The sequence below is a fragment of the Myxine glutinosa genome, unplaced genomic scaffold (assembly GCF_964187855.1).
Source record: "Myxine glutinosa unplaced genomic scaffold, kmMyxGlut1.1 SCAFFOLD_665, whole genome shotgun sequence".
NCBI classification, from domain to species: Eukaryota; Metazoa; Chordata; class Myxini; order Myxiniformes; family Myxinidae; genus Myxine; species Myxine glutinosa.
This window is the reverse complement of record NW_027616760.1, coordinates 84,217-110,783: the sequence shown is the minus strand read 5'-3', so window position 1 is coordinate 110,783 and position 26,567 is coordinate 84,217. Positions and strand designations below refer to the sequence as shown.

At 44.2% G+C, this 26,567-nt stretch overlaps 2 protein-coding genes across 2 annotated transcripts in view; both read right to left on the bottom strand.

The window, feature by feature from the left end:
* Positions 1-26,567, bottom strand: part of LOC137432846 (beta-microseminoprotein) — a 129,746-nt gene that overhangs the window by 33,955 nt on the left and 69,224 nt on the right. The window lies entirely within an intron of this gene.
* Positions 749-3,142, bottom strand: LOC137433174 (uncharacterized). Its single transcript, XM_068125626.2, has 3 exons — positions 1,389-3,142; positions 1,093-1,249; positions 749-976 (listed from the first exon to the last, which is right to left on the bottom strand). Exons 1-3 carry the CDS (start codon positions 3,140-3,142, stop codon positions 749-751), a joined length of 2,139 nt encoding a protein of 712 aa, XP_067981727.2.

The following is a 26,567-nucleotide window of genomic DNA, read 5'->3' as shown; positions in this document are numbered from 1 at the left end:
GGAGCGAGCATTGCTCAAGATCCTTGGTAGTGCAGCAGATATGTGCAAATATTGTGGGTTTGATGATAAAAGCATAGAATTTGGCTCACATTTAGTACATACCACTAGAAAGATTTTTGGATATAGGGACATTGCATATTCCTCCTGGGGCCAAAATGGCGGCCATTTTACAAAATGGCCGTGATCGGGTATTACATAACATAATCTGTAGGAGTTGTGCACGTTTTTCAACTGGAGATGCATGCAAGTGATGCAATATCACTTAAAATATAACCTGGGATGCCAATTAAAGGTCATACACCTTACATAACCGATTTATTGGGCCTATTAGGCAACAATTACGCAAAATTTGGGTTTTCTTATGAGTTTTGTCCGTATTTTGCACTCTGAAAATGATCGGTTTAACATTAAACTGCACTGCCACTGTGGAAGTGCATTTACCCTTCCATATTATCTTACATTTATCTTTTACCCTTACATTGTCAGTGGGTACATGTCTACATCATATTAAAATATAACAATCCGCCATGCGGACAAAGGCGATCAAGGTGAGCAAACCGAGCATCAAACGTACATTTATGCCAACCACCCATTTACACATGTACGTTATGTAGTTGGATCTTATCAGCTAACGAAATATTCTCATTGGGTATTAAAGCATGGTAGTAGATTGGGTCTGCAATCCCCAGTTGACCTATACAAAGGGGTTATGGTTGTGTTCTCTAAGCCGTCCATGATACTGCAAGTTCTACTCCCGAGCACACTGTCCGCCGCAGTGGCATAGTGCCGTGCACTGGAGTACAGCCTTCCTACACTTGCATTGTCCTCTGCATCCCTTCTTGCAGCCGCATCTGAGAAGTTGCCGGCATGCTTGCGTTGCCTCCGGGAGGGTTGTCCAGCAGACGCCCCAGCCAGTGTCACTCTTCACCCACCCCCATTCGCTAGGGGATGGGAGCTCTGCAGCAGCAACCATCATCTGGCCCCAACAGTAGCCAGCTTGGTAGGCAGTTCTCCTGATGTGCTGTCTGAGGGCTTCTCGAGTTGGCGGGAGAGCATCTATTGCTCGACCCTTCTGGGTGAAGAGCTGCTTACGTGCATCGTTGACATGCTCGTGGCTGCTAGTGCGATCATACAGGAGAACGACGATACGCTCCAAGGTGTCCAGGCGTGGTATGCAGCCCATGACACGGTCTCGTCTCCAGTGAGCGGTGTGCCTGCAGTCACCATCTTCCCCATCTGATCCAGCCACCTGTTGAATGAGACAAATGAAACAAGACAGTAAACAAAACAGTGGTGGTTAGTTGGTGTAGACACACAGGGCTACTGTCATTGTCCGAACATCAAATACAGCCAGTCCAGAATATGCAGTAATATCATTGCGTATTTACCTGTACTCAGTCTTCACTGCTTGAGGTATTAGGTGGCATTCACTTCTGTTGGGACCCGCCAACTTTGGTATAGGTGGGTCACGTTTACTCAGGAGCACGGGAGGCACGCTGGTGTATGATTCTGGCAGGTGGGAAACTGTTGTCGCAGTTGTTGCAGTGTTGTCTGTGTCCACAATCCGTTGAACTCCAGGGACATCACTATTCGGGTGTTGGAACAAAGAGATTCCTGTACCATGGAACGAGTCCTGAGCACTTGTCGAGCTGGGGTTGTGGTCTATGTTGTCGACTGCTCCCGTGGTGAACAAGCCACCCTTCAGTTTGGGTGGGCAAACTGCTCCCTCCAACATGAAGTAGCGATAGATGTTGTTCCCCAACTCAGACGAAATGCTCAGCACCCTGCCGTAGGCGATGGACACACCAAGGCGGTACAGCTCATCAACGAGGTCTCGTCTGCGTGTCTTCGTGTGCATCATCACACCCAGGTACACAGGCACAGGTGTCTCCCTGTTGTGACTGTGCTTGGTAGATTGTACGGAACCGGTGCTCTTGCGACGGCGTGCACAGCTGTTGAACATCAGGAGCTGGGAGATTGTAAGTGTAGGAGCTGGTATAGATGAGTGGCTTGACTGTTCATGGATATTGGGGCCATTCAAGATCATATAAACCAGTGCGATGAGTGAATTTGGCACCGACTCTTCCTGGCAGTGGGTGTCAAATGAACCACTGAAGGCAGTCGTCATCTTCAGCATGTCTCTTTGGACTATGTTGGCAGCTCTAGCCAGATGAATGCCATCACTGTCGGCATCCTGCTCACATGCCTTGCGCAGGGATGTTCCAACATCCTGGTTGAAAGCAAGTAGAATGTCTCGGCCTCGCTTGTGCTCCTCTAAGTCATGAAAATGCCTCAAAATTCGTTTTTTGAGTTCGGTTGAGTGAACACGCCCAGTCAGGACTGTTCCAAGCTGCTCCAGCCTGGTGTTGTACAGGGTTGCCATGTCTATCAGCTTGAACACTGGTGCCACAGCAGAGTCCATACGGGCTTCCTCAATGTAGGACACCAGTTCAGCAAGGGCTATGCCGTGATTTACATCATCTTGGTCTGGACCCTCATTCATCTTCGTGCCTCTGGCTTTGTTGTACAGGGAAGCTAGACACTTCACATGGTACTTGGCCTCCTGTGCTATAAGATCTCCTCCACTTAGTTTAGCCAACAGTGGTTTGTCCTCTAGTTTCAGGGCACATTTCCTGACACGGGCATCAAGCTCAAAGGTGGAAGCCTCGTGCAGAGTCTCCTTACCCGCCTGTCCGTCACAAAAGAAACACTTGTCAACTGAAGGTTGTGGTTGGTCTACACTATGACGGGTGGACTTCCTTGGGACATCTGCACTGTGCTCACAGGAGGTTTTCCTCTTCTCGGCTCGAAACAGTTGGGTTTTGTTGTATTCGAGTCTACATGAATCATGCCACCTGGCTCTGTGGTGCTCGAATGTTGCTTGAATGCCCTCACCATCATCCAGTTTAGAGAGATCTATAGTCTTTGGCAGACATCCGATCTTGCTGAAGGCGAGGAGATTGTCTGCAAGAGTCTGGAACCCAGAACCACCGGTGCTACGCTTTGATTCAGCTGGACAGCATAGCTTCTCAGAGGTGTCTTTCTGACATAGCACACACTGGTCCCAATCTGTCAGACATGGAAGATGTGTTCCAGATGAGCCGGGCTGTTGGGGGTCCAACACCATAAAACGTTGGGCCATTGTCAGTCAGTCAGAATACGTTTAGGGTACAGCCACCAGATGCAACCACCACCGTGACCTGAAAGCAGAATTAGCAGAATTAAGATATGCACAATGTCTCAGCTCTAGTACATATGTAGCAAGACAGATCTGTCAGATATAAGCATGACAAGGAAGAAAAACGTTATTTGCGTCCCTGTTAGGCCACCATACATAATTGTGTTCAATTCCATGTGAGGCCTATGCATAACATGTCAATAACAAATGATACATAGATCCACTAGAATGTGTTTTGCACCAACCATAGTTGATATAGTATACACAATACACATATGGACTGGCATAATTCGGTCACTAGTCATATCTATGCACCCCGAGGGACGTTGAGTGACCACATGAGGGAAATAGGACCCTCATGTGGTCACTCACAGTCCCGAGGGGCGCATAGATGTGACTAGTGACCGAATTATGCCAGTCCATATGAGTTTTATAACACACCACCTCTTGATGGCGCTGTAAACTGTCAAACATTAACGACAAGTATCATAATACTCAGGCGATCTTTGTAAAAACCATTGCAAATTTTACCACTATGGATCGGTCCATAGTGTCGCGGCACCACTATGGACCGGTCCATAGTGGTAAAATTTGCACTGGCTATGCAATAGGCTATACTAGTGAACCACACATGACAGTGTTTTAGCCAATCGGGAAGGAGAATCAACAAGAGGTGTGTTATAATTCAACTTATGGGCGAAAATAGTAAATTTTGGCCGCCATTTTGTAAAATGGCCGCCACAGCTACCATGGGACAAATATGCGATGTCCCTATATCCAAAAATATTCCTAAGGGTATGTCCTAACTGTGTGCCAAATGCCATGCTTTTATCATCAAACCCACAATTCTGTCAAAATATTTCACATATCTGCTGCACTATGGGATGAATTAGGGAAAACAGTAGGCCGTGCTGACAGTCAGAGCTATTCACAGCGTGTTTATTAGTACCGTACCGTACTTACAAAAACGTTTCTCAAACAATACAGGTAAAAAACAATATAGAGTGAACAATGGAGAAACCTTAAAAACACTGTAAATCACAACCATATATGGGCATTGGGCATCAGATTTCAACAGCTCAAATATTGAAATGCTAATGGTCGTTTTCTATGTCGCTGTCATCACTCCCGGACCCATTTTCGAATGCATTTTCCGTCGTCGTATTGGTACCGTTGTCACACTCTTGGCACAAACACATGTCTGGGCATGAAAGGCCCGAATTTAGGCATGAACAGCGACCAGACGTACATTTAGTTTTCTTACAGGAACATGCCACCGCTTCTAGTACTGATTTAGGAGCGGGTGCGCGAGTTATCCACACAATCCCCAAATCCTCTCCGTCAACCACCCAGCCATGCTCTTGTGGGGAGGGGGCCTGCATCAATGGGACGAAGGAACTCCGATGTATACAGGATTGGTAGGCAGCTCTCAGTGAATGTTGATGTAGGGCATCTTTAGTCGGTGGAAGAGTCGCTTCGTTTGGCGATGAGGACAGACAGAAGAGTTTATACCTCGCTTCATGGAGGTCCGACGTTGAGAATTGACTGATAGACAAGGCCACAACAAACTTCTGTAACACCGATTCGGTTTCCTCAGACAAGAAAAACGATGAGCCCAGCTCTGTGAAAGCTGTTTGAAAATCTGCACTGTCGCACAACATGGTGAAAGGACGACGTTTCCTTTCCCTTTGAATGAGCTGACCGAGTCGCAGCCAGTGGAAACGTGTAAACCAATCAGACCGTCACACACAGACTCGCCCAATGTAGCCCTCATGGTTCCAATATCGAGTACCCTTGTGGTGTTCTTGTGGCCGGTAGAAAACAATAACCGTGTCTGACTGTCCTTCCACAAGCTGATCGCTATGATGGCTACATCACTGTCAGGACTGTGTATCACGACACTGTCGTGGCTCTGACTTGCATGTTTCGCATGAAGCAACAGTCTGGTATCAGCCTCTTCATGGTCACAGAACAGCTCTGATACGACACGGACATCAGGTGACTGAGTCGCCTGCGCGGACTAACTGAGCTCATGACATTCCTGACCGTGGGTGACGAAAAGAGAGTAGTCCTGATTACAATGAGGCAGGAGGTGAGATTGCCAGGTCTCAAACAAGAATTTGAACAAGGCCTCTTTGTTTCTGCTATCCCCAATGAATTTTTTCCACTGTGATGGTACCTTCTAAGAACTGCCATAGAGGTGGACGAAATTTGTCCCGGTCTCGCTGTACCGACGAGAGCGCTCGGCGTTTTTGATGGAGATTTTTGCGTACCGATCACAAATGAAGTCGGCCCGAGTGGACTTGAATCTCCTCATCAGCTGGACGATGACACCGACCACAAGGTTTGCTAAATCACCAAAAGTATCAGGAATGCGGCCAAGGCCGTGTATCAAACCCATGGCGTCGATCATGAGGGCTGATCCACTTGAACAGGAAACGGCCAGTCCCTCAACCTTCTTCTCAATGCTATCCAGTAGCGCAGACTTCGCGGTTTTAGCTAAACTCCCATCACATGTAGACAAGGGTAAGGAAATGGGACTAAGTGAATAGGACAAAACACCTCTCAAGTCAAGCTGACGGGTTTGAGCGATGATGAGAAACCTCGTCAGCAGTTTGTAATCCGACCGCAAGGCCGTGAGACCTTTGCTCCCACCTTTAGGAGGCCTCCTCAAGTCAGCAAACGTCTTCAGCTTTTGGGTTTTGATTGGTGAGTAGAAGTCCTTAGTGTTCTCGATTACACGAGAAGACACGAATTCCTGCAGGAGGGACTCACCCACATCATGAGCTAAGAGAAGATCATGTTTCACCTCATCTGTAGCAACACAACCAGAACTTATGCTGACAAGGTTCGGATTCGGATCAAATGGGTTGACCATAGATTCGACAGTACGAATCACATCATCAATGTGACAGTTATCTCTTTCAGTGCGACGCTTGTCAAGATCCTTTCGCACACGACAGTCAACAGAGACACCGGCCACGGTTTGACACTTGGCGCTAATAGCGGCTCGTTCGTTCCGAGACATTGTCCAGCGTTCAACAGCACCGTGGTGAAGGGTGAAATTCCGGATCCCCCCTTTAGTTTTACATTCCCTATTGACGGTCTGTTCAATGGCCTGATCACCAGCGATTGACGCGAAGCCGTGATCACCCTGCCGCTGGACTGTCCACCGCCCAGGCTGTTTGATCTCCTCGTAACATTGCGTATGAGAGTGAGGTAAGGCCATCATTTCAACTTAGTACACAGTCGCATATCTCGCGTAATTGATGCGATCGTATGCATGGAACCAAGGCAATAACAATCGCTCCATGGTCAGATGCACTTCCCAGTCAGACTCCCGGGTCGCTCTGATGTAGAACAACAAGTTCCTCACCATCTGGGTATACGACAACCAAAATGCGAAGGTAGGATACATTCTGGATTGTTCTTGGGTCCATTCGTCGAACTTCGCCACGGCAGCTGTGAAGCTCGATTGACGGGCATCAGAGTTACCTACTGAAAGATCTTCGAAAACAATAAGAATTTCACTTGACTCTCCGTGTGGTAACGAATCAAGAAATTTCTGCATCATCAGACGACTGAGAGCTTCATAGCAGAGCTTGTGTGCCCAAATGGCTCGATTGTAATGATGTCCCGATAGAACACCATTGATGGACCCTTCCGCAACAATCTGGGACTCGATCATGACATCTCTGAGGCCAGCTTCAGCAAACCGTTTGACATGACAGTTGATCACAGAAGTCACATGATCATATTCTGTTATGTGATTGGCTGACACCTGTCTACATACGCGAAAGGCGGTACAACGGCACCCAAGATAGGCAAGTGGGCAAGACAATATAGTGCACACAATTTCATCTCGTAACATATGTTTGGGCCAATATATTTTGGAGAACTTTTGATGTGTTCAACACCATTAGATTCAACAACTTTTTGCATGGTAAAATTTTAGCACCTCGGACACGAAACGAAATGTCATTTCCCACAGAGTTGCTACCGGCCTATAACAAGAAGACGTCATGCAGAGCACGATACTTGCAAAATTCACTCCCCGAATACCCCCTCGAACCCCCCCCCCCCCCCCCCGAAAAAAAGGTTGCAATTGATCCAACATGTTGTCCGTTTCATCAAGATCAAAATTGACGATCTTGATCAAAGCTCGGGTCAATAGGATGAAAATTGATGATTTTATAAGTTTGACCTAGAGTTGACCTTTGACCTCTTGCCCTCAAAAATAGTTAGTTTCCCAATTCAGTGAGGCAATATGCAAATGTTGTTCTATTTTCAAGTCAATCGGATGAAAATTGACGGTTTTTCAGATGAAAATTGATTTTGGAAGTTTGACCTTGAGTTGACCTTCAACCTTTTGACCTCAAATAGTTGGTTTCCCAATTTATTGACACAATGTGCAAATGCTGTTCAATTTTCAAGTCAATTGGATTTAAAATAGCGACCTTTGACCTCAAAATCAATAAGCTTCTCAATTGTGATGACCTCTACAACTTGGTGAAGTTTCGTGAAGATCGGTTGAAAATTGTGACATGTAGGCGACTGACATACAGACAGACAAACAAACAAGAAATATGTCGTGCATCGCACGATACTTGCGAAATCCCTAAGATAAGTTGTTTTGCCTATGATGACCTCAAAAATAATTGGTGGTTGAATTAATTGTCCAGATCGGCAAATCCTCTTTAAATTTCAAGTCATTCGGATGAAAATTGAGGATTTCAATTGCAACTTTTCACAATTGTGTTTTTGTCGAAACTGTATCTTTCTTTCGGTGTGTGTAACTATTGGTGTGTCTTTAAAAGTATTCTTGGTGTTGGTTTTTCATACCTGTGTACAGAATCGTCGGTTAGTTCGTGTCGCGTATTCTGAGGCCTAGTGTAGTACTAGTAGGCTACCGTGTCTGACCTTGGCTTGAGGATTTGTTTCTGTCTCAGCGGTTCTTCGATTGCGCTCGCAATTACTTTCGGTCTCTATTTTTCACGTTTCACGTTTGGACTCTGTCTCTGTTTTCATCTCAACTCAAAAAAATATTTTTTTTTTTTTTTTTTTTTTAATTCCCTTCTCTGTTCTTATCCGTTGTTCGTTCTTATTTGTTAGTTCGTTCTTCGACCACGTTGTTCGTGATCACGTGTTCACGTCGTTAAAAAATGTTTCAACTGTCCCCTGAAGAACTGTATTCTGTCATATACTATAACACCTTTTTCTTCTTCTTCTATAAAAGGATGCTTTCGACTTGCTCACCAAATCTATTCATTCCAAAAAAAAATTCCATCTCTTACAGTTACAGTGCCTCTTTCATACATTCCCTAAACTCTCCAGAACTCCACCCATCCTTCAGCGTCCTCAAACGTATTTTTGACTCGAAGGTCTCAAGAAACTCATTTTGCAATAAATGTTAGTTTCCCATTAATCGTACATTTTTCAAAATCCAATCTCAACCGTCCCCTCCAAATCTTCCCCATCACCCCTTCCCTCCAAAACTTCCCCATCACCCCTTCCCTCAAAAACTTCCCCATCACCCTTCCCCTTCAAAACTTCCCCATCACCCCTCCCCTCCAAATAGACCCCCATGCCCCTCCCCTCCAAATCTTCCCCATCACCCATCTCTTTCAAATATTCCCCCTTGCCCCTCCCCTCCAAATCTTCCCCATCACCCATGCCTTTCAAATCTTCCCCCTTGCCCCTCCCCTCCAAATCTTCCCCATCACCCCTTCCCTCCAAAACTTCCCCATCACCCCTCCCCTCCAAAACTTCCCCATCACCCCTCCCCTCTAAATCTACCCCCTTGCCCCTCCCCTCCAAATCATCCCCATCACCCATCTTTTTCAAATCTTCCCCTTTGCCCCTCCCCTCCAAATCTTCCCCATCACCCATCCCTTTCAGATCTCCCCCCTTGCCCCTTCCCTCGTAAACTCCCCCCACACCCCTCCCCTCTGAGACGCTCCCTCACTCCTCCCCTCCTAGACTCCCCTCTCACCCCTCCTCCTCAAAGCGTCCTCCCCGCTTCTTCCCCCTTCCAACTTTCACCTTCATCTCCCTCAACCTTCTGCCTCACTCTTCCCCCTCCTCAAATAAGACCTCACTGCACCTCACCCAATCACCATCAAACCTTTTGTCCTCCCCATTCTTCCCTTTCTCCAAGCTATTCTGAAATCTCTGTCACACCTTCAACAGCTCTCCCTACCTCTTCCTCCTCTTCCACATCTTACCCTACCGCTCCCCCCCCTGTTCTGTATCCGATGCTCCCCCTTCCTCTTCTTTAAAAGTATGGACCTCAAACATCCGGGGCCTTCGCTCAAACTTGACTGATCTCTCCATACAGGTTGCTTCTGACAAACCAGACGTGATCTGCTTAACAGAAACTTTCCTCCTTCATGATGTCTCTGATTCCTTGGTATCTCTCCCAGGTTACTCCCTCCTCCGGTATGATAGACCTGAGCCTCGTCCTGGAGGGGGGGTTGCTATCTTTATAAAAAAACTCTCTTCCTCACTCGCCCTGCACTGCCCTCTCTCCACCTCACCCCCAGTAATACCTTTGGCTACGGCTTGCCCTTCGCTCCCACCTTTTGTTCATATGTGTGTTGTACCGTCCACCAAACAGTGATGACTCCATCTACATCTCGCTGTCTGATAATATGGACCAACTTCTATCTGCCCATCCCAACTCTCTCTTCCTCATATGTGGTGATTTCAATTGTCACCATGCCAGTTGGCTGGGTGTGGGTACCTCTCTCACCAGCCATGGCTCTTCAGCAAAGGACTTCTGTGACTCACTGGGACTGACACAATCTGTCAATTTCCCAACCCGGATCTCAGTCAATGGAGCATCTTCTCTTCTGGACTTGGTTATGACTAACTTCCCTGAAAATGTCTGCTGCTCTTCTTCTGCTCCAATCGGCTCATCTGATCATGTGCTTGTTAAAGTGGACATCTCTCTGACCATTCTCAGAGAGCCTCCTCAGCGTCGACGAGTCTGGCATTTCACTCAGGCAAACTGGCACGGTCATCAAGCAGCCATCAATCATCTGGACTGGTCTCCCATCTCTACCGCCTCTGACATCAACTCATCCTGGGAATTCTTCCAAAGTAAATTGCTCTCTCTCATGCACAGATTTATCCCATCTCGTCTTCAGTTGTCATACCCTTCCTCCCGTCCATGGTACACAGAATCTTGTGGTGAGGCTATTGCCCAGAAACAACTTGCTTTCGTCTCCTGGAAAGCAAATCCAACGGAAGGAAATCTCATTTCCTTTCACAAAGCCCGAAACAAGTGTGTGTCCACCCTCAGGAGAGCCAGGAAACAATATCTCTCCATTCTCAGGACAGAACTCTCTTATCTGTCTCCCTCTTCCAAATCCTGGTGGCGTCTGGTCAAATCTGTTTCTGGTGTTTGTTCCCCCTCCATCCCCTCCATCACCACAAACGGCCACACGGCTGACTCCGCACGTGAAAAAGCTGAATGCCTCAACTCTGTGTTTGCCTCTAAATCTTGTGTCCCAAACCCATCCCTCTCTGTACCCACCGTACCCAGTTGTACCCAGCTGCTCCTAGACTCTGTGTCCTTTCCTCCTCACAAGGTGGAAAAGTTTCTGTCAACCCTCGACTCTGATTCTGCGACTGGACCTGACGGCATCAGCCCACGGGTCCTAAAATCCTGTTCTTCCGCTCTTTCACTCCCTCTCTCTGTTCTCTTCACCCTCTCTTTTGCTCAAGGTCATCTGCCATCTGCTTGGAAATCTGCCAACATCACCGCTTTGCACAAAAAAGGTGCAAAAACAGATCCCAGCAACTACAGACCAATCAGCCTTCTCCCAATTAACAGCAAAGTCATGGAATCCATCATTGCTTCAGATATGAAATCTTTGCTCTTCTCCAATGGCTTGATCTCTGATCATCAATTTGGTTTCAGACCTGGTCACTCTACTCTGGACATGCTGCTTCTGCTTTCTCAACAATGGATGGAGGTCCTCAATGCCAAACAGGAAATTAGAGCTGTCTCCCTAGACATATCACGTGCATTCGATACGGTCTGGCACCCCGCTCTGCTCACCAAACTCTCCTGTTTTGGTATCCATGGAAATCTCCACGCATGGCTGGCGGACTTCCTCTCTAGTCGTAGTCAACGTGTGGCCCTGAATGGGTTTCTCTCATCTCCTCTTCCTGTTCAGGCTGGAGTTCCCCAAGGCAGTGTTCTGGGCCCTGTGCTTTTTCTGGTCTTCATTAATGATCTCTCTGACTCTCTTGAAAATCCTCTCTATCTCTTTGCTGATGACTCTACTCTCTGTCGCTCCATTCCTCATCCCTCAGATCGGCAGTCTGCAGCCTCCTCACTCTCTGCAGACCTGGACAAAATCACAGACTGGGCAAACAAGTGGAACATGTCTTTCAATCCTGACAAATCTCACACTCTTACGATGTCTCTCCGAAAAGACCGACTGGACAACCCTCCCATCCACTTTCTGAATAATCCTCTCCAAGAAGTTCTGTCACTCAAGCTTTTGGGTCTCACTATCTGCCATAATCTTTCCTGGGAAAACCACATTTCAAATCTGGCCTCCAAAGCCAGTCGCCAACTGGGCATCCTCCGTAGTGCGAAGTCCTTCCTTGGCACACCTGAGCTCCTCACCACATACAAGGCTTTCATCCCCAGCTCAATGGAATACTGCTCTCCCCTCTGGGCTGGTGCTCCTGCCTCACACCTAGCTCGTCTTCACGCTGTTGAAACCAAAGCATTCAGAATCATTGGAATTCTCCCGCGATGAAGCTAACTCCAAGGGCCTCTCACTCACTCACCGCAGGCAGGTTGGTGGTCTTTACGTCTTCTACCGACTCCTCTCTGGCCTTCCCCCCCCCCCAACTCTCTCTGGGCTCTGTCCCGCAAATATTCCGACAGGTCGCACAAGATCTGCCTGCAACCCTCTCATGGTTAAACTGCCAAAATCAACACTCTCTGCTCACCTTCACTCCTCTTTTCTCCCGCCTCTGGAACAAACTCCCTCACTCTCTTCAATCCCACTCCACCCTCCAGGTCTTTAAAACAGCTGATCACCACCATCTCTTATCTTCCCCCATCCAAAACCTTGATCTTTTCTACCCCCGCTAATTTCACCCCAATTCCACTTTTTTGAAATACCAACTTCTGTCCTGGAAGTCCGTGGTGTCCTTGTGTTTTATACTTCTCCCACCCCCCCCCCCTTCCCACGCCTCCTCCCCCCAAGCCCTCTCCCTCCCACACATCTCCCTGCTCTCAAATGTTGTGTGCTCTCAAGTGTTTGTGTGCTTCCCCTTCTCTCCCCATCTTGTCTTCCGCTCCCTCTTTTTATATATTTTGTTTTTCTGGTTGATTTGTTTGTGAAGTAAATGTCAGCTCTTTGACGAGCCTCGATTCAGTATACAAAAAAAAAAAAAAAAAAAAATCTGAAATCTGGCCTATGTTGACCTTTTGGCCTATGTTGACCTCAATAATAGTTGGGGTTTGAAATCAGTGACCAGATATGCAAATCCTCTTCAAATTTCAAGTCAATCGGATGAAAATTGAGGATTATAGAAATTTGGCCTCTGTTGACCTTTTGGCTTATGTTGACCTTTTGGCCTATGTTGACCTTTTCGCCTATGTTGACCTGAAAAATAGTTGGTGGTTGAATTCAGTGAACAGATATGCAAATCCTCTTCAAATTTCAAGTCAATCAGAGGAAAATTGAGGATTTTAGAAATTCGACAAAGTTGGTGACCTTTGGCCTATATTGACCTTTTGACCCCAAAAACAATAGGCTTCTTGCTTATGACCAACTCTACCATTTGGTGAAGTTTCGTGCAGATCGGTCGAAAATTGTGACCTGAAGGCGACTGACATACAGACAGACAGACAAACAAACAAGAAAACGTCATGCGTAGCACGATACTTGCAAAATACGCCCTCCCCCAAAAGTTTACCATTGATACAGCAAATTGTCCATTTCATGAAGTTAAAAATTTACAATCTTGATAAAAGCTCGGGTCAACAGGATGAAAAGTGACGATTTTTCAGATGAAAAATGATGATTTTGGAAGGTTGACCTTCAGTTGACCTTTGACCTTTTGACCTCAAAAATAGTTACTTTCCCTATTTAGTGACTCAATGTGCAAATGCTGTTCAATTTTCAAGTGAATTCGATGAAAATAGAGGATTTTAGAAATTTGGCCTATGTTGACCTTTTGGCCGAAGTTGACCAAGAATACTTGGTGGTTGAATTCAGTGACCAGATATGCAAGTGGTCTTCAAATTTCAAGTCAATCGGATGAAAATGGAGGATTTTAGAAATTTAGCAAAGTTGGTGACCTTTGGCCTATGTTGACCTTTTGACCTATTGACCCCAAAAACAATAGGCTTCTGGCATTTGACCAACTCTACCACTTGGTGAAGTTTGGTGAAGATCGGTTGAAAATTGTGACCTGTAAGCCGGTGACAAACTAACAGAGTCACAAACACAACCGACCAATATACTTGAAAAATCTTCGATTTTGCAAGTAACAAGAAGACGTCATGCGTAGCACGATACTTGCAAAATCCACCCTCCCCCAAAAGTTTTCCAATGATACATGATGACCTATGTTGACCTTTTGGCCTATGCTGACCTCAAAAATACTTGGTGGTTGAATTCAGCAACCAGATATGCAAGTCCTCTTCAAATTTCACATCAATGAGATGAAAATTTAGGATTTTAGAAATGTGGCCTATGTTGACCTTCCGATGTTGACCTCAAATATACTAGGTGGTTGAATTCAGTGACGAGATATGCAAGTCTTCTTCAAATTTCAAGTCAATCGGATGAAAATTGAGGATTTTAGAAATTTGGCCTATGTTGACCATTTGGCCTATGTTGACCTTTTGGCCTATGTTGACATCAAATATAGTTTGTGGTTGAATTCAGTGACCAGATATGCAAGTCCTCTTCAAATTTCAAGTCAATTGGATGAAAATTGAGGATTTTAGAAATTTGGCCTATGTTGAGCTTTTGGCCAATGTTCACCAAAAATATAATTTGTGGTTGAATTCAGTGACCAGATATGCAAGTCCTCTTCAAATTTCAAGTCAATTGGATGAAAATTGAGGATTTTAGAAATTTGGCCTATGTTGACCTTTTGGCCTATGTTCACCTAAAATATAATTTGTGGTTGAATTCAGTGACGAGATATGCAAGTCCTTTTCAAATTTCAAGTCAATTGGATGAAATTTGAGGATTTTAGAAATTTGGCCTATGTTGACCATTTGGCCTATGTTGACCTCAAGAATACTTGGTGGTTGAATTCAGTGACCAGATGTGCAAGTCCTCTCCAAATTTCAAGTCAATTGGATGAAAATTGAGGATTTTAGAAATTTGGCCTATGTTGACCATTTGGCCGATGTTGACCTCAAAAATTATTGGTGGTTGAATTCAATGACCAGATATGCAAGTGGTCTTCAAATTTCAAGTCAATCGGATGAAAATTGAGGATTTTAGAAATTTAGCAAAGTTGGTGACCTTTGGCCTATGTTGACCTTTTGACCTATTGACCCCAAAAACAATAGGCTTCTGGCATTTGACCAACTCTACCACTTGGTGAAGTTTGGTGAAGATCGGTTGAAAATTGTGACCTGTAGGCCGGTGACAAACTAACAGAGTCACAAACACAACCGACCAATATACTTGAAAAATCTTCGATTTTGCAAGTAACAAGAAGACGTCATGCAGAGCACGATACTTGCAAAATCCACCCCTCCCTACAAAATAAAGGGTGGCATTGATCCATCAAATTGCCCATTTCATCCAGATTAAAATTGACAATCTCGATCAAATTGTCCATGTGTTTTATACCTCTCCCACCCCCTCCCCCCCCTTCCCATGCCTCCTCCCCCCCAAGCCCTCTCCCTTCCACAGATCTCCTGATGTCCCTGTTCTCTGCTGTTGTACTTGTGTGCTTCCCTCTTTCTCCCCATCTTGTCTCCCGCTCCCTTTATCATATGTTTTATGTGTCAGTTTGTTTTTTGTGATTAATGTTAGCTCTTACACTAGCCTCGATCTTGTATATATAAAAAAGCCTCCGCCCACGAAGGCCGGAGGCATTATACTAGAGTAGCTCATGGTGGTTGAGTATGCACTTTATTGTACAGACCTAAACTCTTCAGGAATCCACTAATTGAAGGTCCAGGAACAATATTTGGTTGGTAACACATTTGCCACTGACGGCGAAATAGCTGAAATGGCCACACCCCTTTTTGGGCCACGCCCCCTTTTTGCCGTGACTGTATCTACAGAACCGTTGGACCTAGGAGGTTGCCCGACCACTCAAAATTTGCGCAATGGCCACATTATGGGGGGTCAGTAATACATTTTCATATCCAAAAGTCAATGGTTTTTAAGATAATTGCCAAAAACCGATTTCAACATGTTACGAACTACAATATTATTCGTAATTGTTCCTGTTCCTGTTCCTATTGTTCAATTACTTGATTCCTGAAGAGTCTAGACTAGACTAGAGTCTAGACTAGAGTCAAGACTAGAGTCTAGACTAGAGTCTAGACTAGAATTTAGTCTAGAGTCTAGACTAGAGTCTAGACATGGCTAGAAATTCCGGTCATGGGTGTTTTGTCGTTGAGCCTGCATGCAGGCAGCGGTACGGTTTCAGATTTCACCGAATGGAAAGAAACGGCCTGTAATGAGAATGTGAGGTACTGGAGCTTGTTTCTGGATGAGCTGTATCCTATCCTGAGAGATCTTACACACTCTATTCGGCAAGGCGATTGGCATCTTTTCGTTTCAGCTGTGCGGAGGTGCATGCCTTTGTTCTTCGGGTTTGGCCGGACAAACTATAGCAGATGGGGTACGCTGTTCCTTGAAGATTGCCTGGACCTACAAAGGAAGTTCCCGGGTATCTACAGATGCTTTACAGATGGTGGATGGGTGATGTACCACACTACCCGACAAGGCAGTGCAGTAGGATTTGACATGGCACTCGAGAAGTGTTACAATAAACCCGCCAAGGTTGCTGGAGGTATCATTGGGATGACCAGACAGAAAGAAGCAGTAGCCTTATGGAATCTCCTAAAGCATGAGAAAGATCTTCATGTGGCACAGCTGCTGGAATGGTGCAACTTGGGAGACAAAGATGACAGTGAGCTGAGCCTACACCATGAGTTCAATCCAAGTTCTACGAAGATTGGCCATGTTCGTGCAAAGGCCCTTCTGGATTACATAAAATCCATCAACAATCCGTTCGACGCTGGAATCAGACTTCAGAACATCTCTACTGGAGCTGACATTCCCCAGGAGGTTGTCGACGGATTACTTGAATGCCTGGAAATTGGTGAGAAGAGTTATGAAGAGTTTGTTGAGACCAGATTTCAGGATAAGGAGAAGCACCTACATGATACAATCCCTACCAACCGCAAGACTGTTTTCGTGAAACGTACTTCTACTCCGTTCACAGCGAAGAAATCGATGGCGAAAAAGGATGCAGCGGAAACGGTTAGGTACATTGACTATGCTAGAGAAAGAGGGTACAGCATGCTAGAACTCCTGAAGTATGAATTGACCAGCACATCCCAGTTCCTCACCACTGAATGTAAAGATGGCATCAAATTGAAGAAGCCCGATAAAGCCTCCTTAGCCAGGGAACTTGTCAGTCGCCTTCCACAGGAGACGAGGAATGTAAAGAGTGACGCTCAGATGACAATAGTGGACTTCATGGCACTTGTGCGTAAACTACCGATGAAAAAGATGGGCCTTCACACATTCGGGGAATTGGCTGAGAGTCTTTCCAACAGGATTCTTGCTACAGGCTCCGTGTCCACAAGAATAGACATTATTTTTGATGTTTATCAAAAATCATCAATCAAGCAAATGGAACGGGCACAGCGAAGTTCCTCAGAACAAATCACAATCACCATTGGGTCTGACAATCAGAAACTCCCTGTCGATCTTGATATGTTCTGGAGCTCAATGTTGAACAAAGTTCGGTTGCAGGAGTATGTCTTCAAGTGGATGCTGCAGAATGTCGAGTCGGACAAGGAAATATTCTTTGGAGGAGTATATGGGGGTGAATGCAGGAAACTGTTAGCTGGCACTGAAACACAGATCGCAGAGCTCTCAAGCAACCAAGAAGAAGCCGACGACAGAATCATGTTCCATATTAATGATGGTGCTGTGAAACACGGGGTTCAATCAGTCTTGGTCGACTCGCCTGACACAGATGTCTTTGTCAACCTCATCTTCCACTTCAACACAACCTGGCAACTACAAAAGCTGTACGTGAAGCTTGGTAACCGGAAAACAAAGAAAACTGTACCAGTCCACATGTTGGTTGATCAACTGGACAACGGTTTGGTGTCGTGTCTCCCAGCCATTCATGCTCTCAGCGGTTGCGACAGTACCAGCAAGGTGGGTCCAAAGCTGTCTGGCCTGAAAGCATCCATCGATCTCTCCCTACTGGAAGGGTTTGGTGTAGAAGAACTGTCACCACAGATAACAAGCAATGCTGAAAAGTTCCTTGTGTCTGGATTAAAGAAGACCGACTGTTCCACTTTCGATGAATATCGATGGGAGCAGTACCACAACTCCAAGAAAGAACTGGACTTCAACCAGCTTGTGTGCTGTTCATCAACGCTACGAGAACACATAAAGCGAGCATTTCTTCAGTGTAAGATGTGGTTGCAAGCCCCAACTCCTGCCGTCACCAAACCAGATCCACTCCAGTATGGGTATGAAGCAACGGACGTTGGCATAACACCAGTGATACTGCCAGTATCGTGCAGGCCCGATGACCTGCCTCCTCCATGCAAATGCCCAAGAGCATGTATGAGTACCAAAACGTGCACTTGCAGAGACAGGAACATTAAATGTGTCACGTTTTGTGGCTGTAGTAAAGGCGAAAAGTGTAGAAATCCAAATAAGTAAATTCCAAAATAGGATGATGCAAAAGGTATAAGTGTCATATAATGTTGTGGCCTTGGTGGTATCATACAATTGTAGTTCATAACATGTTGAAATCGGTTTTTGGCAATTATCTTAAAAACCATTGACTTTTGGATATGAAAATGTATTACTGACCCCCCATAATGTGGCCATTGCGCAAATTTTGAGTGGTCGGGCAACCTCCTAGGTCCAACGGTTCTGTAGATACAGTCACGGCAAAAAAGGGGGCGTGGCCCAAAAAGGGGTATGGCCATTTCAGCTATTTCGCCGTCAGTGGCAAATGTGTTACCAACCAAATATTGTTCCTGGACCTTCAATTAGTGGATTCCTGAAGAGTTTAGGTCTGTACAATAAAGTGCATACTCAACCACCATGAGCTACTAGAGTATTATGTTTTCGGGTTGTCCATCCATCCTTCCAACTGTACGTCCGTCTGTACGGGCTAAACCTCGTATTTCTCAGCAACCATATGTCCGATCGAGGCGAAACTTTCAGGGACACCCATGCAGAATGTTTTTTTTATGATAATTGTGATATCATAGGTCACATGGTATGGCAGCTATCTTGGATTAAACACAAGTAATTAAAAAATTATTTCTCGGAAACCGCTGAATGGAAAATTTGAAACTTGGCACATTGCCAATACTGCCAATGGGGAATAAAAGCATGATAATGATGACATCATCGGTCAAGTGGTGTACCAACCACAAATGTTTTAATCAAATTCCTTATCCTATAAATATGAAATTGCATGCACAAGATCTATGACCCATTTGTATTGAAATATTAAATATATGACATCATAGGTCACATGGTTTGGCAGCCATATTGGATTTAACCCAAAACCTCAAAAAAACATCTCCCAAACCATTAAATCGATTGACTCAAAACCTTACATATGTCATTGACTAGGCATGGCGGTGAAAAGACGATCACAAAAATATCATTGGTCACATGGTGTGGCAGCCATATTGGATTGAAGGGAAATATTAAATAATTATAACTCTGAAACCGCTTACCCTATTGATGCAAAATTTTACAAATATCATCTAACAGCACTGTCGCATATTGTTCGAAAATGATGATGTCGTAGGTCACGTTGTTTGGCAGCCATCTTGGATAGAAAAATGAACCTTATCCGATCAACACGAAACTTCACAAACGTGATCCCCTACCCATAGTGTACATTTTTAAAGATCTTATGTCATGTGGTATGGCAGCCATATTAGCTTGAAAACCGATATTTAAAAAATTCCCTTTTCTGAAACCGCTTCACCGATCGATGTGAAACCTGTCATGGCTTGGTGAAAATGTGATATTTGAAAACAGCTGAAGGGATTTAAATCAAACTTGTTTATTTTTAGGACAGTGAACGATGGCATCTACACGTTGTGGGACTTTGCAGAGGCATATTGATAACACAGTCGCATTGTTCTAGTCTACCTGTGCAACATTGAGGTTATGAAGCACTCTTTGCACAAGAAATTTTTCCCTCCTTCCCTTCCCCCCCCCCCACCCCCCCCCCATCCCCCAAAACGGAAGGGCCTCCCCCCTAACGGATGTATATGTAGTATATCTTTCCCCTCCCCCTTCCACTCCCCCCTCCCTCTCCTGCTTCCACACCCCCCCCCCCCCTACTCCTGCTAGTATAGACCGATCTGATAAGGACGATCAGGCCCACTGATCTCTATACTAACTGGATTGGAGGCTCGACGCCAAATCAACGCTAATCGTCCATTCGCTGTGAAGTCATCGGAAGTAGATTTGTCGCTATATTTGTTCCCCCAGAAAATCTGCGTCCGTTCATTGTCTTTATCAAAAGACAATGTCTGCTATATTTTATAAAATAATTTAATCGAAATTTCAACAAAACATTCGATTCAAATTGACTTTAGACAGCAAGTTGCTGTGAGGTAAGATGCCGTCCTGTACACATGTTGCTATTTTATATTCTGTAATTATAATTTATCATAATTTGGCAATATCCTGACATGTCTTGGAGGAGAATAACAAAAATATTTACGATGACCATCATGTTTCTCTGCCCAGAAGTATAACTCAGAAGCTTGTTTTCACTATACTCTTCTGATTCTGATTCTTTGATAAATGGATGCAATTTATTTTCAATGGTACTCACTTCAGTAAGAATATTGTGCTATGTGGAATGAAAAAACAAAACAAAACAAAACCAACACTTGAGCACTAATATGGTACGTATACAAGTACGTATTCACATACCAATTTATTTTCCAGATCCATGTTATATTATCAGCTGTGAAAAAGTAAACGGTCCTATTTTCCTATTCTTAAAATTTTTAAAGAATATTTAATTACTATTAATATTTAATATTAATATTATTTAATATTTAATTTAATTTATTTAATTATATTTAATTAATTAATTATTTAATATTTAATATTATTATTTATTATTAGAATATTTAATTTATTTAATATTTAATATTTAATTATCAGCATATTTCCTACGAAAATTCCCCCTTCCCACTTTATTTTATTCCATTCCGAATTGATTTTAATCCGTTCCAGGGTTGAAAAAGCATTATTACAGGATTGATGAAATGCCATCGTACGCTGCTTCCAGTTATAAAAACCACAGCGGTCGATTTGAATGAAGAAGAGGAATCACATTACATCGGTAAATGACATTTGTTTTGGGGAATCGTGGGGGAGCAAAGATGGCGGACAAATGGCTTCAGAAAATGAGCTTCCCTTCCTATCCAGTTAGTGTGGAGATCAGCGATCGGGCCCCCTCGCCGATAGGCGGCGCTCTTGCGTCTGCCATTACTGGGAGGCGTCCCGATCCAAGGTCAGCGGATAATTCGTTCGGATAATCGTTCTCAAGTGTTTCTCTATACGTGTTTGACGTCTTGTCATCATGGGAAAGACTAAAGAAGGATCAGGAAAGCATTGTGCTGTTGTTGGTTGCACAAACAACAGCAAAAAAACTCATAAAGTGGAAACTATCAGAGTGTGGAATTCACATGCCAGCGACTCGCCAAGATTGCCAGTGTCGACAGCCATACCAAATGCACCGCTTTCCAAACGGATCTTGAAACACATCCGCTGAAAACTTGAAGCAGTGGCTGAAACATATCAATCGTAAGGACGTCAGCCCGAATGCAAACAGCCGAGTAAGTTTCGTAAAAAGAACTAATTTTTTAATACTCACTATCATGACTAAATGTGTGCAAAAAAAATAAAGAATAAATGCCAACCAACGCGACTAGTACCGTCATTTTGTTTTAACGATCAACAAGATAATTTCATTTTGAAAGCCAAGGATTTTTAGCCGCGTCGCAGACGCTGCTCATAGAGTGCCCTCTGCTGTTGTTGTTGTTCTTCTTCTTCTTGTTCTTGTTCTTGCAGAGAAGACAAAACCTCAAACCTCCACCCATTCTGGGAGAGCCTTCATATAAACAAATATCCACCATTTTATTAACTCGCATAGCTTTGAGGCCTGTTTTGTAGGCCCGTGGTGTCTTCCTCTCTCACACAGTTTTATTTCAAATCAAATTCGATATATCATTTCATTTTTCACAGTCGCTAACATAGTTTTAGACTCGGTTGAAAAAAAACGGGAAGAAAATCCGATGAAGGTTGCCCTTTATAGAACGAAATGAATTCTCAAAGGCCTGTAACTTCAAGTCCATTGAGATTTTTTTTTTTTAAATCGCGGCATGGTCAGTCATACACCGCCCGAAATAAGAGACGGGAAAATGCCGAGATATATATATTTTGTTTAAATCGCGGCATGGTCAGTCATACACCGCCCGAAATAACAGACGGGAAAATGCCGAGATATATTAAAAATTCGTCCATTTGATGACAATCGTCACGATGAAATATTTAATTTATACGTCGTCACAATAATGTGGAGAGAGGAGCATAGCTTCGTTCACGTGTCGCCACACACGGGAAATTGCCGAGATATATATTTTTTAATTCGCGGCATGGTCAGTCATACACCGCCTGAAATAACAGACGGGAAAATGCCGAGATATATTTAAAATTCGTCGCCACACACGGGAAATTGCCGAGATATATTTTCACTTTGCACAAAAATAACATCAAGTAATCGAATCAATAGGAATGTCCTGTGCCTATAACATCGACATTATAGGCACAGCTGCATCTAGGCATTGTGTAACATCGACGTGGCTTTTGTTTTAATGAAAACTTTTTGTACTTGTTCTTATAAAAAATATCAGTAGACTACTTTACTTTCTGAATAATCCTCTCCAAGAAGTTCTGTCACTCAAGCTTTTGGGTCTCACTATCTGCCATGATCTTTCCTGGGAAAACCACATTTCCAAGCTGGCCTCCAAAGCCAGTCGCCGACTGGGCATCCTCCGTCGTGCGAAGTCCTTCCTTGGCACACCTGAGCTCCTCACCACATACAAGGCTTTCATCTGCATCTCAATGGAATACTGCTCTCCCCTCTGGGCTGGTCCTCCTGCCTCACACCTAGCTCGTCTTCACGCTGTTGAAACCAAAGCGTTCAGAATCATTGGAATCTCCCGCGATGACGCTATCTCCGAGGGCCTTTCACTTACTCACCGCAGGCAGGTTGGTGGTCTTTCCGTCTTCTACCGACTCCTCTCCGGCCTTGCTCCCCCAGCTCTCTCTGGGCTCTGTCCCCCAAATATTCCTGCAGGTCGCACAAGATCTGCCTGCAACCCTCTTATGGTTAAACTGCCAAAATCAAGACTCTCTGCTCACCTTCACTCCTTCATTCCTCTTTTCTCCCGCCTCTGGAACAAACTCCCTCACTCTCTTCAATCCCACTCCTCCCTCCAGGTCTTTAAAACGGCTGTTCACCACCATCTCTTATCTTCCCCAATCCAAAACCTTGATCTTTTCTACCCCCGCTGATTTCACCACAAATCCACTTTTTTGAGGTGACTTTTCACTTCTTTCCTGGAAGTCCTTGGTGTCCTTGCGTTTTATACCTATCCTGCCTCCCCCCAGGCCCTCTCCCTCCAAAAACATCTCCCGATGTCCCTGCTCTCAAATGTTGTGTTTGTGTGCTTCCTCCCCTTCTCTCCCCATCTTGTCGACCGCTCCCCTTTTTATATACTTTGTTTGGTTGTTTGTTTGATTTGTTTATTTGATAAATGTTAGCTCTTTCACGAGCCTCGACTCTGTACACAGAAAAAAAAAAAAGTAGACGCTAGATTAAGAATGAACACAATTTGCCATTAATGATAATGACATGTCCCATGCCCATAGTTTGATACCATATAAGTGGTAAATCAGGCGCAAGGCAGGGGGTTACATATGTATCAAACGAGCATGCACCCACTCCTCCCACAAAATATAATAAATAAATCAAATAAAGCCTCGCCCCGTGCATCTAAACTATTCTGCTTGTGTCTTTTCTGTTATTACCCAGGTGTGCTCAGTTCACTTCTGTGATGGAAGACCAACTTCAGACCATCCATATCCATCTTTGAACATGGGATACAAAAGAGATGTAAGTTTTGAAGAAAAAAATATTGTATGAAAAAAATGTAAATCATAATTGAAGTTCTATTGTGGTTCTTTCTTACCATAATGACTCTAACAATCCTTCCATGACACTTCATTTTATATTCAATTGTATATCCATTTTCACAGAAGCAGATGACACCAGGAAGACCTGCTCCACTGCAGCGTGTCTCCACTCTCACTCTGCATGCAGAAATGGCTAAAGCTGATATTGAAGAACATGAAGAAATTACAATGGATCGCCTTGTTCATACATCGGTCCAGACAAACGAGCCAGAGAAGAAAGACGCAAGCATTCAGTGGTATGATGCCACAATTTGCGATCACAATTATACCAATAAAGATACGGTAATTAGTACTCAATCAAAGTCTGTTCAGACAGATCACTGCCCTGAAATATCATTACCCTGTTTAGATGATTGTGGAGTCCAATTTTATACTGGATTAAGTACAAAGGTATTTTGGGCTTTTGTGAACTCTTTGCTGATGTGCTTGCCTACACTACCGAAATTCAGACTCGCTATACATGACCAGGTGTTGCTGGTTTTGATGAGATTGATTGGGTCTGATGTTCACAGACCTTGGGACAAGATTCAAACTCTCCAGATCAACTGCTTGTGATATCTTTGCAACATGCTGCCGGTCGTCGCAAAGTACATGAAAGACAATCTCATCTTCTGGCCACCGCGTGACACTTTATCAAGAATACGTCCAAAGTGTTTTGCAACATCTCACTCAAGGGCTGCTTGTATTATTGACTGTACAGAAATATTCAAATTACAAACACCATAACACATACAAGGCATTGTATTGTATTGCTCCAAATGGTTTCGTGACATATGTGTCAAAACTGTTTGGTGGCCGAGCCAGTGACACATTTATATCCAGGAACTCAGGATTTGGTGAACACTTGTTTCCAGGTGATGAAGTATTGGCAGATCGCAGATTTACCATTGCAGACATTCTGCCTCCTGGTGTGAAACTATCGATTCCAGCTTTTACGAAAGAGTTTAAGGACAGGAAATTACCCGAGGAATGTGTAACTGAAACTAGACGCATAGCAAATGTTCGCATCCATGTAGAGAGGGCTATCAGACGACTTAAGTGCTTTAAAATCTTGACCAATGTCATACCAGGTAGTGTAAAAAATGGTGATGCCATTTTGATTGCATGTGCAGGATTGTGTAATTTACAACCATGCTTGATCAATGAAGGGAACGATGGTGACTCTGGAAATGATGAAGATGGAGTTGTACCAATGGATGTGGACTTGGCACTAGATGAGGATGATATGGAATGGTGAAGTCACATGTTTGAGTTTGAAGAGCTTGAAATATATTCTTGTAATATGACTCTTGTAATGCAGATATGCATTCTCATGTAAATGTGAGATGGCTTTGAAAAAGAAAAGGTGTATTAGGAATGCAATTGAATGAATAAGTATGAATAAAAGTCATGAAAACAAAAGCTTGTGGATCCTGTTGTCAATTTCTCACAATTCTCTTTCGGTCTATCACAAAATGTCACATTTTGATTTGTATATAAATACAACACTCCTGTTCTCAATTTCTCGTAATCCTTTCTCAGTCCATCACAAAATATCACATTCCACACGCTTTCATCCACTCAGGCTCCTTCAAATAAAACACAAAAGAAAGTAAAATTATACATTTTGAATGTGTATTTCTACATGTACTTCCACCTCCATGTATACCTTATAGTTTTTGGAATGGCTTGACAACTTTGAGTTCTCCAGAACAGATAGAATCTGTGAGTGCTGGGAGCAAATGCTTCAAGTAAAATCTACGGAGATGTGTCATCCTCTCACGAACCCACTCAGCATCCAAGTTCACGTCAATAAAATTAAGGAATCTTTTGGTGACCACACCATAAATTTACACTTTGAACGTTGAGTACAAATCATAGCTAGCTGTACTTGTGTGTAGTGCCCACTCGCTGCTGTTGTTTGGCGAAGGAAATATTGACCATCCTTGAGACGAACGTCGTATGTTCCACTCTCCACTAGTCCCTTAACGGTACCCCTGTGGGAGCTGTGCTCGCACGATAAAATCGGACAAAATGGATGACGCCAGGAATTAAGTTTCTCTGAGCTATTTATTTCCAGCTCACTCAAACGAACTCCAAAGCACTGAATCAGCCCATCGAACGGGCAGCAATATATATCAGAAACTCAACACACAAAAGCCACGCCTCTCAGGCGGGGCGTGGTATGCAAATAGATAAGCTACGCCTCTCAACGGGGCGTGGTATGCAAGGCAAGCGTTCGCCCGGTAAAGGCAAGTCTGAACACGCCTGGGCGAGTCCGGACACGTGACCGCTCGCCGGTTGCGTCATCGGCCGGTGCAAGGTAATTGTGTCATGCTACCGGTAACCGCTACAGGCGCCCCCCCAGAATTAACATGCACCGGGAGAGTCAGTTTGAGGGGGGTGTCAGGGAATAAATATTCATATTGACAATATTGCTAGAATATATCTCAATGTAATCTTGTTTAAAGTGGAATATGTTTTACTTTACACAATGAGCCAAGAGCATAGAACTAGAGCTAACAGGTGGTCGAGAGAGTTAATTTCAGACAAAATGTGTAACGCTCTTGGACCGCCATCTGTCTATCAAAAATAGCCTATGTTCAGTTCACTGCACACAGGCTGCAAATTCTCCCTGAGCAGGTCAGAGCATTTGACCTCTTGAACAGAAATAAGTGCTCTCAGTCGCTCAACATAGAAAGCTGGCCAAGAGAGAGCCAAATAAGGTTTTGGATAAGGGAACCAGAGACACCCTGCATGCTCCGCAACATCAAAGGAGTTTGGGGCTTTAAAACCAGGAGAAAGTTGCGATTGGGGAGCAGAGTGGACTGGGAGAGTGAACTGAAGAGGAGTGAAAACTGAAGACCAGTTGAACTGATCAACCAACTGGA

Excerpts from the sequence above, each read along its gene's own strand:
- LOC137433174 (XM_068125626.2), bottom strand. The coding sequence starts at position 3,142 with ATGGCCCAACGTTTTATGGTGTTGGACCCCCAACAGCCCGGCTCATCT. Across the intron at positions 1,250-1,388 it reads GCAGTGAAGACTGAGTACAG|GTGGCTGGATCAGATGGGGA; the intron begins GTAAATACGCAA and ends CTCATTCAACAG. Across the intron at positions 977-1,092 it reads CGAGCATGTCAACGATGCAC|ATGATGGTTGCTGCTGCAGA; the intron begins GTAAGCAGCTCT and ends TGTTGGGGCCAG.